Source organism: Labrus mixtus, chromosome 7 (assembly GCF_963584025.1).
Source record: "Labrus mixtus chromosome 7, fLabMix1.1, whole genome shotgun sequence".
NCBI classification, from domain to species: domain Eukaryota; kingdom Metazoa; phylum Chordata; class Actinopteri; order Labriformes; family Labridae; genus Labrus; species Labrus mixtus.
Window position 1 is genome coordinate 2,962,024 of NC_083618.1, and position 15,657 is coordinate 2,977,680.

At 40.0% G+C, this 15,657-nt stretch overlaps 1 protein-coding gene across 1 annotated transcript; it reads right to left on the reverse strand.

The window, feature by feature from the left end:
• Positions 1-933: 933 nt before the first annotated feature.
• Positions 934-13,574, reverse strand: tgm2b (transglutaminase 2b). The gene is made up of 13 exons (XM_061042127.1): positions 13,429-13,574; positions 10,278-10,457; positions 8,291-8,509; positions 7,501-7,619; positions 6,894-7,022; positions 6,551-6,728; positions 6,241-6,373; positions 5,516-5,619; positions 5,183-5,422; positions 2,646-2,924; positions 2,399-2,559; positions 1,999-2,135; positions 934-1,449 (listed from the first exon to the last, which is right to left on the reverse strand). The coding sequence occupies exons 1-13, from the start codon at positions 13,436-13,438 to the stop codon at positions 1,299-1,301; spliced, it is 2,040 nt and encodes a 679-aa protein (XP_060898110.1). The 5' UTR covers positions 13,439-13,574; the 3' UTR covers positions 934-1,298.
• Positions 13,575-15,657: the final 2,083 nt, after the last annotated feature.

Genomic DNA, 15,657 nt, shown 5'->3' on the forward strand with positions numbered 1-15,657 from the left:
AACCTTTTTCATACGTACATAAAAAGAGTGTAAAGAAAGCTGACTCATTTTGGACTAATGTCTATTTCCTATGAAAGAACCTCTGTCGTGTACTGGAACCAAAGAACGACAGAGAGACTGTGGGTAAGTCATGTTCCTTGTAAATACATGTTGTGGATTGGTGGCACAAACTTAAAAGTTTTTATTGTTTTATCCCCGTGTCCTTAATTTGAACTGTGCAGAGAAATTCAACTTAAAGCTGCTAAAGCGTACAGATGTGGTGCAGGGGAGGACAAGAGATGATTTATAAGCATAGATTACTGTTCAATTACTAAAGGATGGTAAGAAGGAAAGATGATTCAGTTTTGAGTTTCTCTGTAAAATCCCTTTAATAGATATTTTTACATGTTTTCTCCTCATGTCACAAACACATTAGAAACCAGTGTGTGTTGCTGCCAGATACTGTGTGACTCCTTCTTTTTAATAACCGCAATTACTGTTTGTGGCCTGAAGAGAGCAGCCTTTACTCTATTTGAAGGAAGAGAATCACAATGATTTGATCCCAGATAAGTCTGTATTGTTTTTCCAAAAGTTGGTCATTCATAGTAAGGTTTGCCAGTAAAAGCTTTAAATGGAATGCAAAATAACCATTTTAAACTGTAATCTGACCACGAGCAGGCGTTTCAAATATTATGTGTCCCAGTAGTAAGAAGATGGGGACTTTGAGGTTGGAGGCTGATTGAAATGAACATTTAATGCCATTACTATATCTATATTCATGGTGGAATGTGGTTGATTTCTTTAGTGCATAACATAGCAGGATTATATATCCTGATCAGCCAATGACACATTCCTTATATACCTAAACTATCAACTAAAAGGACATCTATGAGATTTGGAAGATTTCTGCATCTTTACATGGCAATCTATTGCATCCTCAGTGAAGGTCGAAGATAATGTGAAGACACAACTCTTTAATTGCACCACTGAAAAAGTATAAAAATAGTACATAGTACTAAAAATACAAATCATGAGTTATATTTGTGAAAAGAAACGGTACATTCTCTCGTGAAGTTTTGCATGCTCTGATTGGATTTGACATAATGAATACAAAGTGCTTTTAAGGTCACATATCAATATCTGTGATCCTGAATAAAAGAACTGATATACATGTAGCCATAAGGAATATACACTGAGCTACTTCAAAATCAAATATATGAATCACGACTGCACAAGCAGGTTCCCGTTTTCAAACGGCTCGACAGTTTCAATAGAAGAGTACAAATGTTGCATTACACACTGCAAAGGTATTGAACCCATTATTTTCCAATGATGACATTTCTGTAGCCCTTGACGTGACACAGCTTGTTGCTGTCGAAGTCGACCACCAGCTTTCTCAGCCCAGAATGGGTGGGAGTGAAGTAGATTTTCACCTTGGCGTCCTGCCCTGGTCCCACTGACGAGCCCATCCTGCAAGGTAAATATTTAAAGATTAAATTTTTTTGACACAGACTAAGAGGACTTTCTCACTCCTCTGATTGTATAAATGTTAGACAACTGTTCACCACAGACTGAAACCATGACAGTTTGGTCTTTGTAAGGACATGGTGTACATGAAGCCGTAGTGTTTGACAGATGAAATATGCTTCGATAACAGTTTTGTTGCCAATAACACTGAGCAGCCGACTTCTGTCCTAACTAAACAACAGCACATCCAACCCGACATCTGGAGGCTGAATAACAAGAGCAACAAATCATAAAACAGTATAACACATATGCAAGAGTCTGGAAGTTAAACTTGGAAGACACATTTCTATGACACAAAATCAATGGTTTTCCAAATGACCAAAGAAAAGCTGGTAAAAAAAAGTGCCTTTTACATATTTTGAGTGAGTCTTGGTCTAAAAAGAATGCAGTTTATGTTGCGTTGTGGTTTCCAGTTTACACCTGCTTTATTGCTGCTCTGTGTATGTAAAGAGTAATAATATTTCTCAGTGATTAGGGAGGAATTTATACAACCTCTCAGAGATGACGCGCCCCCCAGTGAGGTTGGACCCCTCGATGCTGAAGCAGCAGTCTTCCAGCGGCTCTGGTAGAGGGTTTTGAAGGGTGATTTCTGCAGCCAGCTTCCGATTCTCCTTTGGTTCACCCAGAATCTGCAGAGCAACAGAGACATCTGGGTGTTACTTGATGAAAGTGTCGAAACAAGTACAGCACACTTAAGCTTGATCTGAGCTTTGTTTATACATATTGTAGACCCCTTCTCAAAGCTGTAGAGACTCAACAGATTCATTTTTCACAACTTTTTCTTACACATATCCAAGTCTGCATTTGGAAGCCAAAAGTTGTCAGGACAGAATTGATAAACTGCTATCTCTTTGTTAAGTTAACATGCTTTGTTGTAGTTGATTGTACTCACTCTGACTTTGATTTCAGGGTTCTCCAGCACTATGTTTCTCACTGCCAGTACATGCTCGCTGGTGCTGTAATCCAACAGAAGAGCTGCCAGCCGGATTAGGTTGTCTTCAGTGAGCAGACCGCCGTACTTAGAGTAGTTCAGCCTTAGTGGAACCCGCCTCTCTAGAAGAACACACAGAACAAATGATACTTACAGTCAAATACAAAAAAAAAGGATTACCATCTAAAAACTACAAAGGGAGGCTTACCTGCTCCAGGTGAGAGTTCAACATTGAGCAGATCTTTAAAACCACAGTTCTCTCCAATGGAGCCATTGTAAGACACGGCACAGGAGCCGAACACCATGCGGCACTTCTTTTCACTTTGTGTGTTATTGGTAACGACGGCAAACACGTCAAAGTCGCAGCCCTTCCTCATGTCTGATGTGACCTTGATGGTGACGTGTAGTCCTCCGTTCTGCTGCTGCTGATGGAGCAGCTTGTTTTGGTGGTTGGCCTTTTTAAACACCTCGCGTTCTTCATCTGAGCCTGTCAAAGTTAAAGAGATGAAGTCATGCATGCTATCCACATGTGGATACATCTGGAGGGCTTATCCACAACTTCTAGATATACAACACAACACATGCCTGTGTATGTAAAGAAGCAGACACCTCAGCTTCTTAAACAAAGGCAGTAAGAACTGACTTAGTGTACTAATGTTCTTTGAATAATAATCAGAAGTCAAGTAAAAGCCAGTCTCTCGTTTAGCAAGTGGTGTGGCTGACATGCAGTATTATAAAGTGACAGTACCTTTCTAGGAAATCTGTACTTTACGTACAAGGCATACAATCATTTGCTTCCCAACAGTATTCAGAGGTTTTTTGAAACTAGAGAGAGCCGGTATGAACTAAGGGGAATAGGTGTGTATAAAAAACCAAAGGTAAGGACAAACATAAACAACAGGTGTATTTCAGTTAAAGGGGTTAACTTGTGGAGTACTTGTGCCATGGAATTAAGAATGTGTAGTTCACTTTCCAGATTTAAAATTGTGTTTAAAAAAAATGGTGCTTAACAAATATAAAAGGTCGGTTTGATTATTTTTTGTGAGTGTGACTTCTGTTTTGTTTTTTGTTTGTTTCATTTGTTTTGTTTTGAAAGAAATTCTTGAAAGAAATTTTGTTCTGATATGTTTTGTTTTTTGTAACCAAACTAGTAGTGTCTTAAATAATAAGATTTGAGGGTAGGTGTAATGAGCTAAAACTTCAGCCTACACCTTTTCGGTCAGTTTCTGTAAGTGGACTATTTACACAAATATTTTTGACTCTTGTTATTCTGTAATGAATGACCAAAATAAAAGACATTCATTCATTCATTCATTATCTGGACTATTCATGTTCTCTAGAAATCAAACAAATTGGTGCGTGTTAGAGGGCTGCGTTGGAAGCAGCGGTGGGGGGGTCAACAAAGTCAAGGGTGTTCCCAGATAACTAGTGCTTACAATGATGGAATCCACAAATGAGGTGGAAAAAAGGATGATTAAAGTCGAATTAAAAAGCTGGCGTGTACGATGAAACGAAACACATGCTGCTTTGTCTCTGATCAAAATATCTCATCTTCAATAAAGCTCTTCTCCCTGCACATATTAGACAAGTACAAGTGCTGACAAGTGTCTGTCGACTCTGCTACAGCTATACAGTGTGATGCTTTGTAAAAATCTGAGAGCCTGTTTCGCACAAGGACAGCGTGGCTTTTGTGTCCGCTAATGAGTCTATAAGACAGTGTTTGATTCACAAAACGCACACAGAGGGTTTAACACATCCCTTGTGCGTCTGTGTGCACATACCAGCGCACAGAGAGGCTAAAGCCGTTATGCAGTCCTTTAGGGAAAAATGTCCTGCTTTATATGCAAAAATGGCTTTATTTCAAAAAAGCATCTAATTAACTAACATTGCTGCTAATAGCCACACACAGTTGTCTTGAATAAAATGTTCATCTGTAATAGAGATGTAATACACAAACTTTCCTCTGATCAGGAAAACAATTCCACCTATATATGACTTAAAAATAAATGATTTGTAAATGATGTCTGTAAATATGACTCAAAGATCAAATACAGCCACTTTGGGGGAAAAAAAGGCCTGACTTTAAAGGCTTTATATGTGATTTTTTTGATCCAGTAGATGTCGCCCTTGAGCACCAGCATGAAACCAAAACAACTCGCGCTGCATTGTTGTGTTAGCATGCTAATGCTAGCAATCTTTATTATGATCGTATCTTCACACTGCATGTAAATTTACCTGAAATGAGCGTGATCTAGAAACACAGTTAAGCAGTGAGTACAGTATGTTATTCTTCTTTTCTCTAGTCCCTCAATTAAACAACTTTTATACGTGAGGGGAGGAGTCAGCCGGCCGTCCTGACGATGTAAACAAACTGAAGATAGGACTCTGAAAACTCTGAAAACATCACAGACAGTGGGACTCAGGTGTTACAACCATTGTAGACAGTCATGACTCACAGAGTTATTTTGAGAGGATATACTTGATTTATATTATATTTAAGTGTGAAAAATCACATAGAAAGACTTTAAAACACAACTGTTACAAATAAAGGCCTGGTAACTTCTAAATTTTAGGTAAAGAAATGCCCTGATCACTATTAGAGGAAATATAGTACATCAAGAGTAAAAGTAATACTGATTGGTTGGTGTTGGTATATACTGTAGTAAAAGCCTTTATTTATGGTGTGTTGTAATAACATGCTCTGTTAACAGTTAAGGATCTGCTCTGGTCTGGTTTGTTTTCTACCTTCAGGGTACTTGTACAGATGAGTGACGTCCTCTCTGGCATCGTTGCCCACACTCTTTGTGCTGATCTTCTGGCCCACCACTGTGGTAGTCGTGACTTTGGATGTGCTGCCGTCTTTCTTCTTCATTGTGGTGATGACATCGGCGTTGACCTCAGCAAAAACAAACGGGGCGTCATACTTGGACATGAGCTTGCCCTCCTTGATGGCTCTGACGGGGACGGGGCCACAGCAGTACACTCCTAAAGGAAAGGAGAAAGGAACAATCAGATATTTTCAATCGACCGTGGGTGTGAATTTACCTCATGGGTTACTTGGCTCAGCATATTCGTTACCTTGACTTTTCTCCTGAGGTGTAGGGTCACTGGCCTGCCAGCCATTAAAATCAGATTTAAGGTCCGGCCTGGTCATCCAGCTCTCCACCCAGCAGTGATAATTCCTACAGACACAAACACATCATCAGCTCCACTTCTACCAAGTGGCAAACTCTGGTGTTGAATCATGAAGCCAATGCAGAAGTGGAAAAAGCTGCAGTTCCTAGAGTGTCCACTTGAGGCTGGGACCAAAAGCCTCACACACACACACACACACACACACACACACACACACACACACACACACACACACACACACACACACACACACACACACACACCCACCCACCCCATGTTAAAATGTCTGTTTTGACAGCAGAAATAAGCATGTTTACACCCCCCCCCCCCCCCCCCCCCTTTGAGGGTCAAGTTAATAAAAAAAAAAGTGTGGGGGGCTTTTTGTTCCTTTATTGTAGGGATAGGATAGTGGATAGAGTCGGAAATCAGGGAAAGAAGTCATTTAAGGATACCTTTCTGATAGAAAAGGACAGCTGTCATTAAAAGTAACACATGAACACCAAGATTCCTTCAAGTGTTTGTGTCGCTGTCCGTCTGCCCGCACCCCCTCCACCCCAAAGCTGTAAACCTAAGGGAAACACTGAAGCTTGTTTTTTCTTTGTGATGAATAATATGTTCATCCCACACAACCCTGCCTGCTATTGTAGTAGTTCATTCAAAGAGCATACCAGATCATCTCTCTGGATTGAACAAGGTCTCCATTTTCGTTGATGTAGCGTTCAATCACCAGGTTGTTGTTGGTGTCGTGGGCTGACAGGTAGTTGGTGATGACTCTGCAGGGGATGCCAAGGGCCCTGGAAACTGAGAGAGTGTAAAATAACTTACATGAGTTACACTGTGACACTCAAGAGGCAGCGCAAAAAGTGTATCATATTTGTTGTTTCCATATGTTCCAGGATGTTGTGTTTTGTCTGTTTGGGGCATATCAAGTGTGTTTTCCAGTGATAGGCCACAAAGCTCCACTGCCTGCTATCTCACTTGTACAGGCGACTGCAGCAAACACCCAGCATTGTCCGTAGCGAACAGGCTGACAGGCTTGTGTGTCCCAGTTGCGGAGAATCTCCACACTGCCCTTCCAAAACATGGGACTGACACCACCTTCGTAGCCATCCGTCCATTTCCCCAGCACTACACCTTTGTCATCATTACAGTTCACCTACACAGGCAAAGGGGGAGGAGTGTAGGATAGGAGAGTCATAAATAATGTCACTTTTATCACACACACACACACACACACACACACACACACACAACAAACTTTTCTTTTTAAACCTCTTTTTCTTCCAAGTAAAGGGGATGAAATGAAACTAGCCTGACTCACCATGGCACTGAGGACTCTGGAGACATAGATGGGATTTCTCCTCCCCGAGCAGTCTTTTCCAGGATTCTTCAGACATTTAGGATTCATATCCAGAATCCTCAGACACACATCCAGGATTCCACTTTCAAACTGGATGGAAAAAAAAAAGCAGGTACTGTTGGTGATTGGTTGTCAGCTATAGTGACAGAGGTGGAAAAATAAATGTAATGTTAAACTCCAATGTTAACTGTCTTGTGAAAATATTTCTGCAGAAAACAGGTGCAAAAGACTTTGTGTAGCGCTGCCAAAATGTAAAGCTCAACAGCTGCATGAGTTCTGCACCGCTAATGCCAGGCTAATCAAACCGTATCACATATCACAGAAAGGGCTCTAACACTCCTCTCACCTTATCTGTCCACTGTCAGATATGAATATCCCAGTTAATTTAAGTGTCAAATGTTCAGAATTGTGTGTGTTTGGCTTATGTAAAACATCATAAATCATTGATTAAGTTGACATTTTCCTCTGAATCAAACTCCTTCCCCCTGGGACAGTGTGCTCCCCTGGTAGATTACACTATGTGTGATAGATGAGGCCGTGCTGACAACGACAGTGTTGGTGTTGGTACCTGGCCAAAGTTCCATGGAGTTGGTATGGGATGTTTGTAGTCGCCTCGAAAGATAATTCCATCCTGAGATAACACATATTCTGCCAAACTCTGCTCATTGTCCATGTACACTGCATCTCCTGTTGCCACGAGACATCACAAACAATATGATAAATGTCCTCTTACATATCCTCAGTGGAACATGACGGTTAAAATATGTGTTGTTCCTCAGAAACTAAAAAAAACAAACATATATTCTCACCCTGCAGGCGATGGCGTTCATTCTTTGCATTCTTATAAACATTAAACGTTCTAATTGAAATCACTGTCATGACTGCATGTTCATTCCTAAGCTAGAGTCAGAAGCTGGTTAGCTAAACTTAGCACAAAGGCTGTAAAGGGCAAACAGCTTGTTTGGCTTTTGCCGTAAAATGATCTGACACTTTCAAGTTCATGATTTATAATGTTAAAGGCAACAAGACTTAAGGAAGTAGTTACTCTTTTTTTTTTTTTTTAATCAAATATTCGCATATATCAGCTCAATATGTCATGTTTCTCCTTTTTGAGTGATTAATCAAAAAGCATATACTGTAATCATTACTAAGCTGTTGAGGGGCTAGAAGAGGATTTTACAACTTAAATACTGCCATTGTTTTCTATAAACCTGTCAGCACTGATCCTGACTAGCTCCTGTGATGAACCCACTCCTGAAGGAAACATGATCATCAAAGCATTGCACAGTTTAAGATCACTACTCAGGATCCCAACGAGTCCATGACATGAGAGCTTGATGTATGCTCTGTTTACACACCTGGGCACCAGGGGTTAAAGAGCAGGATAAACTCAATGCGTCCTGATCGCCCCAGGGTCAGGGTGTAGCGGCCTATAGGTGCATCTGGGGCTGAGCAGACAGACAAGGCCACCATGTCCCCGGGGGGGCTTGTGATCGCAGCGCTCCAGCAGGAAGTGTCAACGTGGGAAGAGAGACCGAAGGAGGCCCTGGTGCCGTACTTCTCGGACGGTTGAGGACCTGCATGAAAAAGTGAATATGGTTAGAGTCTCAGCACTTCATTGTGATCTGGGGAATGGAATGGAAAGTCACAGGGTACATTCTTAATTCTTTTCCAGATTGTGTCTAAATTTAGTACAGGCATCTCTGGAATTTTGTCTCATGCATCGACTTTGCAATGTCGCCTAATTATGTTCAAACTGATTTGGAGTCAAGTCCCCCTGAGCAACAAAGTTCAGATTCCACATTAACTTTTCTCTTCAGTGCACTGACTAAATTCCTTTGAATCTTCCACTGTGCACAGCCAACTAAACCAAGGGCAGCGGGTTGCATCACTTCCATATCACTGGGTGGGACCAAGGGTCCTCCTTTAATCCATTAAAAAACACTTGACTCTAAAGGTTATTACTGTTATCTATGATTATACACATGCTTTCCTGTTGGCAAGCAGCATTTCCTGTTTAAAAAGTCGGATATTAGTGCGAGTAACAGCTGTATTATCATATTCAACTGGAGAAGTTTAAACAAATATTAACTGAGGGTTTTCTGAAGGTAAATGTATTCAAAAAGTATCCATGTCATCCAAACTTCCATTAACACTCACATGAAAAACTGAGGAACTGAGCCCACTGAAACATTGTACACAGCTAAAGCCTGACTCACACTGTGCGATTTTACCCAGATTGTATAAAAGTCGGGGTGGCATGTCAGCTCACACTGTACGACTGAATCGTTTACGACGCCCGACCAGACTTTGAGATTGACGTGCTCACACTGTACGACCCGATTGTCGGCCACGGCCGGTGAGCTCACACTGTACGAGTGAAATCGGGACGGAGCGTTGACAATTGTTAATAAAGTTGTTAATAAAGTTTCATTTATCCTACAACATCCTACAACAAGTGGAACTTACAACAAGTGGAACTTGTTGTAGGATATAGAAAAGTAGATACAATCGTAGATATATGGATACAAGTTTCAGAAAAGTGCTGCACTGATGATCTGTACAGAAAAGTAAAAAAAAAACAAAAAAACGCCGGGCTGCGTCCTGCCGCTGGTCGCCATGACTACAGTCCTCCCTTGTCTCTATGTGATTATATAGGCTACACACAACTTCTGCCGGACCCTTTTCATGACATAAACGTCAAGATTTTAAATTCTAAATATTAAACATGTTTGAAATAAGTCGGGGCGTCCCCGACAATCGCCGGGCAGATCGGGGACGTTAAGATTGGATCTTTGTACCGCTCACACAACAAGATAATCGGGTCCAAGCAGTCTTGAGTCGGGAGCGACCCTGTAATTGTCAGGAAGGAAGAATCGGCGCTCAAATCGGCCTGATTATCCTGCAGTGTATAGTGTGTTAAGTGTGCAAAATCCAGCAGCAGCATCACAAAGGAAAAATACTTTTGTTTCCTTTCCAGCACCATTTCCGCTCCTTTCTCCTCTCATCTTTGAAACAACAATAAGTAGCAAAGAAAAATAAAGTCATCACAAAAACAAAGTTGTTCCAGCAGGATGACCCCAACTTCCTGATTGAGAGGAAACAATCACAATATTGTTCTTAACCTCTCGTTCTTTATGGGATCATAAAGACACACCTTTATCATATCAAGAAAGGTTCATTCACTTTCCCTGACTGTTTGCAGTAATGAAAATGTCTATTATTATATCAGTCAAATGTTAGAACTTGTCTTTGAAAAATGTAGTTTTTAAGTTAAGCACCGTAGTTCTTAAAATTCGACATAAATGTAATTTAGAGGTGAAAAATGTAAAGAAAAAAAAGTACCCGTTTCTGCAACAAAGTCAAGAGAGCTGACTCCTGGCTGGTAGCCTCCAGAGCGAAGGTACAGGCTGATCGTGAACTGTTGGCCTCGCCTCACAACGAGACGATCCCCCCCGTTGAGATCAGTACGGTGGTCCATGTTGTTGAACTCACACTCCAGGTTCCAGCGATCAACGTCCAGAGCTTCACAGAGGAGAAACAAAACAACATAAAAGAGGAGCCAATGGCATTTCTCTATTTCTCTAACCTTAACAAAAATGTTATAATGTCATGGACAGAGAAAATAATTTACTGTATCTTAAATAAGACCAAAACTTTGAGGATTTTTCTATTACTCCTGTGATTGTCAACAACAGATGCATTAAATGCTACAAAGCAATAAAGAAAACCTGAGGACCACGCTCATTAAAACCTTGGAAACATACATCTAACTCCACAGGCGTATTCTTGGTTCTTGATTCAATTTAACAGTATGATAATGTCCATGTTTGTGAGGCACTTCAAATGCCACAGTCTTGTTGTTGTGTGCATTGTAAACGTATAGCTGTGTATAACACACAGGATATATAAAATTATTTACAATTAGCCTTTTTTATAGCAGACTTGAGGTCATTTAACCAGCAAACAAGAGTCTAGTTTTCTTCATGCTGTGCCTTTGAATGTGTTTATTATATTTTGTCCTACCTAGTGAGAACAAGCACACTTTTATATTAACTTCATGTTCCAGGGTTATTTTAAAAGGGAGAAACGTCAGATGTTTGTGAAGGCTTGTTTACACACGTTTTATGCTATTTGGTCTCGGAAGCTATTACAAATTCTGTGGTAGAAAACTGCCAGTTTGCACAGTCCTGTAGTGTAAGATAATTCTGTTTCATGGGGTTTTCTGTATGGATTTAACCGGATGTAAACACAGACAGAAAGTCACTCCCTGTGAAGTGTGCAAACACACAACCGCACCTTCTCTCTGGGGCAAACTGTGACTAAGACAATCCCACCCTTGGATTTCCTGTTCATAGGGAAAACGAGGGTCCCCCTTTAACAATGCATGCATTTTCCTCATTCTGCTGCTCTGTGACATGTCAGAAGGTTGACCTATCAAATGATTAGTCATTGGTGTAAAGAAAAGCTCTAGAAACAAGCTTGAGGTGCTGATCTGACAGCTTGACTTGACTTGCGCAAAAAAATACTTCCTGCTGTTCTACATGAAGTCCATGAGGGGCCATTCGTCTGGACTCCTCTGATCTTTTTACTGATCTTGACCCTAGTCCTGTTTCCAATTTAACACATGTTAGTGTTACCAATTGGGTCAAATGCCTTAAAGATGATCACGCTACCTATTCAAGGACAGCTGCAGATAGTAGTCAGAGGATTATGAGGGGTTTGCTGTGTGGTAGGTGGGTTGTTAGAAGTGAAAGGACCCTAATAAATATCATCAGCCTTGCATTCAAACATAGCTGCCTTCAAAGTCTTTGCAGGAATCTAATGAGGTAATATACCACTAGTGTCCAAGAAATTGTTTTTTTCTCGCTCTCACTTTTTTCCTATTCAAAAGAAAAACATTTTATAGAACTACAAGCAAGGCAAAAAAAGGTCCAACTAAATGTATCCTGAGCTTATAGAATATGAAAACAATTATAGAAAAAAACAGTATATGTGTGTATGTCCCTGTGACCCAAACAGCGAAAAACACACTAATAGAAACTAACGTCATGGTATCTGCTGCAATTTGTGGCACCAAAAGTGCCACAAAATAAGATGTATGTTGATTTCTTTCCCAAACCCCATGTGGTTTTTCTTAAACAGTGATGATATAGCAGATGGTGAACATGTGTGTCCACAGCCAGACATAATGCATTGTACCTGCAGCGGGCAGTTTATTGGGTAAGTTGTTTAACTTGTAGCAGCACAACTCCCAAAGAGAAAATGAATGTGCAGAGATTCCTTCACCTTAACCCTGACTTCTTCACTAACCCTTGCATACTGTCCTTTTTGACCATGACCCACACACTGCAGAGGATTGTCTCAGTAAACAGCACGAGGCAAGAATTAGTCTTTTAAGGAAATATACGTAAATAACATCGAGCTGTTTTTCATGCGGTGAGTAGCCAGTACAGTAAACACAATTTTAATCCTTTTGGAAAAATAAATACACAAACTCAGAAATTCAGAAATGAAAAGAGTTCAGTTCTCAGTCTTGCAGGTAACGCCCATGCTGACTTCACAGACACATGATGCACACTTTAAAGTTCAACTGAATGCTCTGTGTACAACACACAGTTCATATATTTTAAACACATTCAGTGTTTTTAGTGTGTAGCAGCTGCAACAAGAGTCTTATTCAGTGACTACATCGACTAAATAAAGGCTTACCAAATGGGAAATGCATTTCATTAATAACTTCAGAATAATCCATCATTCATTAAATAGACACTCTACAAGTTGAAAATGTGGGCCTTTCATACCAAAGAATCTAATTTTCAACAACCTTTCTTGTGCACACAGGTTAACAAGGATTTTAAATCCTTCAGTGTTGATATAATGCAATCTTGGATTTTTGATTGCTTTAGTCAGACTGGAATGACTTTACAAGGACTGTTTGAAAGGTGCCCTCTGTGCCTATAAATGCAGCAGCAGTTTACAAGTGGAGGCTCCAGCTGCTCTCGGCTGCTATTATAGGTGTCAAAGGGGGCCAGAGCAACAATCATCTTCTCAGACACCAGGGTGAAACATTTTTTAAGGTACATCAGTCTTCAGGTTTCTGGTGAAAGCGTTCTTTACAGACTCCTGCAGCACTGAAACCAGCACACAGCGGGTTAACTCTACTACGAGACTATGTGAAAGTTTGTCTTTGGCCATTCTATCCTGCATCATTTAATGTAGAAAATAACATTAAAAAAAAGCACATGAAGTCAACTAAATGTAAAGTGACATGAAGTGTGTGACATTAATACAAAAGCCCATATAAGGACATGGTTTGAAGAAAACACCAAAGCAATTTGACAAAGTAAAAATCAACATTTATGTATTTTTAACCTTCAAGATAATTGTCAGCCTTTAACCAGTTATGCAATTAAAGAGTTTCCCCTTGTTGATGAAATATTTGAAGAAGCTTGAGAGGGGTTAAGTTAAAGAATAAAGAGAGAGTAAAGCTTACCTTGAGCCATGACTTCTGCTTTGTTCTTTGTCTAAACTGTGTTTTCAGATCTCGCGGTCAGAGTTTACTGATGTATCACTCGTCGGAGTTATCTCGGTCTTATTTGTAGTCCTCCTCGTGCCAGTCGGTCTGATGGTGGGCGTGACGCGACCCTCCCCTAAACGCACGGGAGCGCGCCCATCTTACTGTAGCCGATTGTACGTCCTCGAGTGATGAATTAATTACACACTGTACGTCAGAGAAGTGATGTGTTTGCTATTGCGTTGTTTCCACAGAATAAGGTACCCCCCTCGGAACTTGTTGACTGTGTTCAACAGTCAGCCAGACAATACTGTATACCTCGTTTAAAATGTTTAGTGTCATGAAGTGTCTGTATCCATACACTGCTGTTTCTAATAATAAATGAACACGTTGAAAACAAAACACATGTAGTTATACATGAGGAAGCGTTTATTGGACATAGTAGGGCAACAAGTTGTTTATCTTTAATATAATTTAAAAAAACTGGGCATCAGAAATAGTTCAAACTAAGGTTTAATATTTCCCCCTCCCCCTCCCCTCATTTCAACTCCTTCAACGGACAAAGACAAATAAATCAATTCAATTGGATGATGATACTTAGTATTTATCGTTATTTTTGTGTCACTGGCTGACATGTTCCTTCATTAAGGTTAATATCAGAGCTGTAGTTTTCATTGCATCAGTCTCACACACTATGGGAATTAATACTAAAATGTTCTGCTTATTCAGAATCAAGTTGCTTTTTCAATAAACTTCAGTGCCCAGATGTTGTAGGAAATAAGTTGCTAAACCCATTTTACACTAATTAACATCTGCAATAGGAATGAGCTCAGGAACGAAGGTCATAGAAAGCTCAGGGAAGAAAAAAACTACTGTATGGAGATGTGTAAGTGCACAATGTGTTTTTAGTTTTTGTTTTGTTTCTTTCAGCATTTTTTGACAACAGAAAAGTAGAAATATAGAACCGTACTCACAGAAGGACAAATTGTACAAACTCTTCAAGTCAAAGCTTAACTTTTGTTTTTTCCCTTTTCTTGTTAAAAAGTTTGCTGCAGATTTGTCCTGAGCTCAATATCAGGTTTCAACTATGACATCAAGTTCCAATTAAGCACCTGAATACGCGAATAAGTCAATAATGAATTTGTAATTACAACATTGTCATTCAAAGTAGAGGATGGAGCCAGTCATATGATTTAAAGCACTCTGGGCAGGCTGGTATTAACCACAAACACAAGTCTTGGCTGCAGCACAGGGCATTACATCAGGAAAGTGAATTCAGTGATTAACAGAACTCTGTCCAAACCCACACAGTGGAAATGACCAAGTGCCTTTGCCAGGCTTGAACTGTGGCACATCTATCACCGACTTCCTTCCAGAGTAAATAAGAAATGTGTGCATCCTGTAGAAAAGATGTCAGCTTCAGAATCACAATGACTGAAAAAAGAGCCATAAACAGTAGTAACTCTAAATGAACCTTAAAGGCTTTATATGTGATTTTTTGATCCAGTAGATGTCGCCCTTGAGCACCAGCATGAAACCAAAACAACTCACGCTGCATTGTTGTGTTAGCATGCTAATGCTAGCGATCTTTATTATTCTCGTATCTTCACACTGCATGTAAATTTACCTGAAATGAGCGTGATCTAGAAACACAGTTAATCAGTGAGTACAGTATGTTATTCTTCTTTTCTCTAGTCCCTCAATTAAACAACTTTTATACACGAGGGGAGGAGTCAGCCGGCCGTCCTGACGATGTAAACAAAGTGAAGATAGGACTCTGAAAACTCTGAAAACATCACAGACAGTGGGACTCGGGTGTTACACCCATTGTAGACAGTCATGACTCACAGAGTTATTTTCAGAGGATATAGAGAAAAATCGCATATAAAGCCCTTAATAAAGGTTAATAAATACCAATACAGGAAACAATTAGGACACATTATTCAAGCATAACAGATCCATAACGTAATAGAAAATAGGAATTAATTCTTTGACTGAATAAGTCCATGACTCACAAGTATTTCCAGAGAAAGTTCCTTTAAACGGTTAACGGTTTTTTTTCTCTCTATTGCATAAATCACATGAAGGGAGGAACCTGTTCAGAGCAGGTCAGTAAAACATTCCCTTTAGATACTAATGTCTCTGTACAACAGTATCCAAACTGTTAGATACTATAATAAGATACTATTGTAATATTAGGCATTAGAC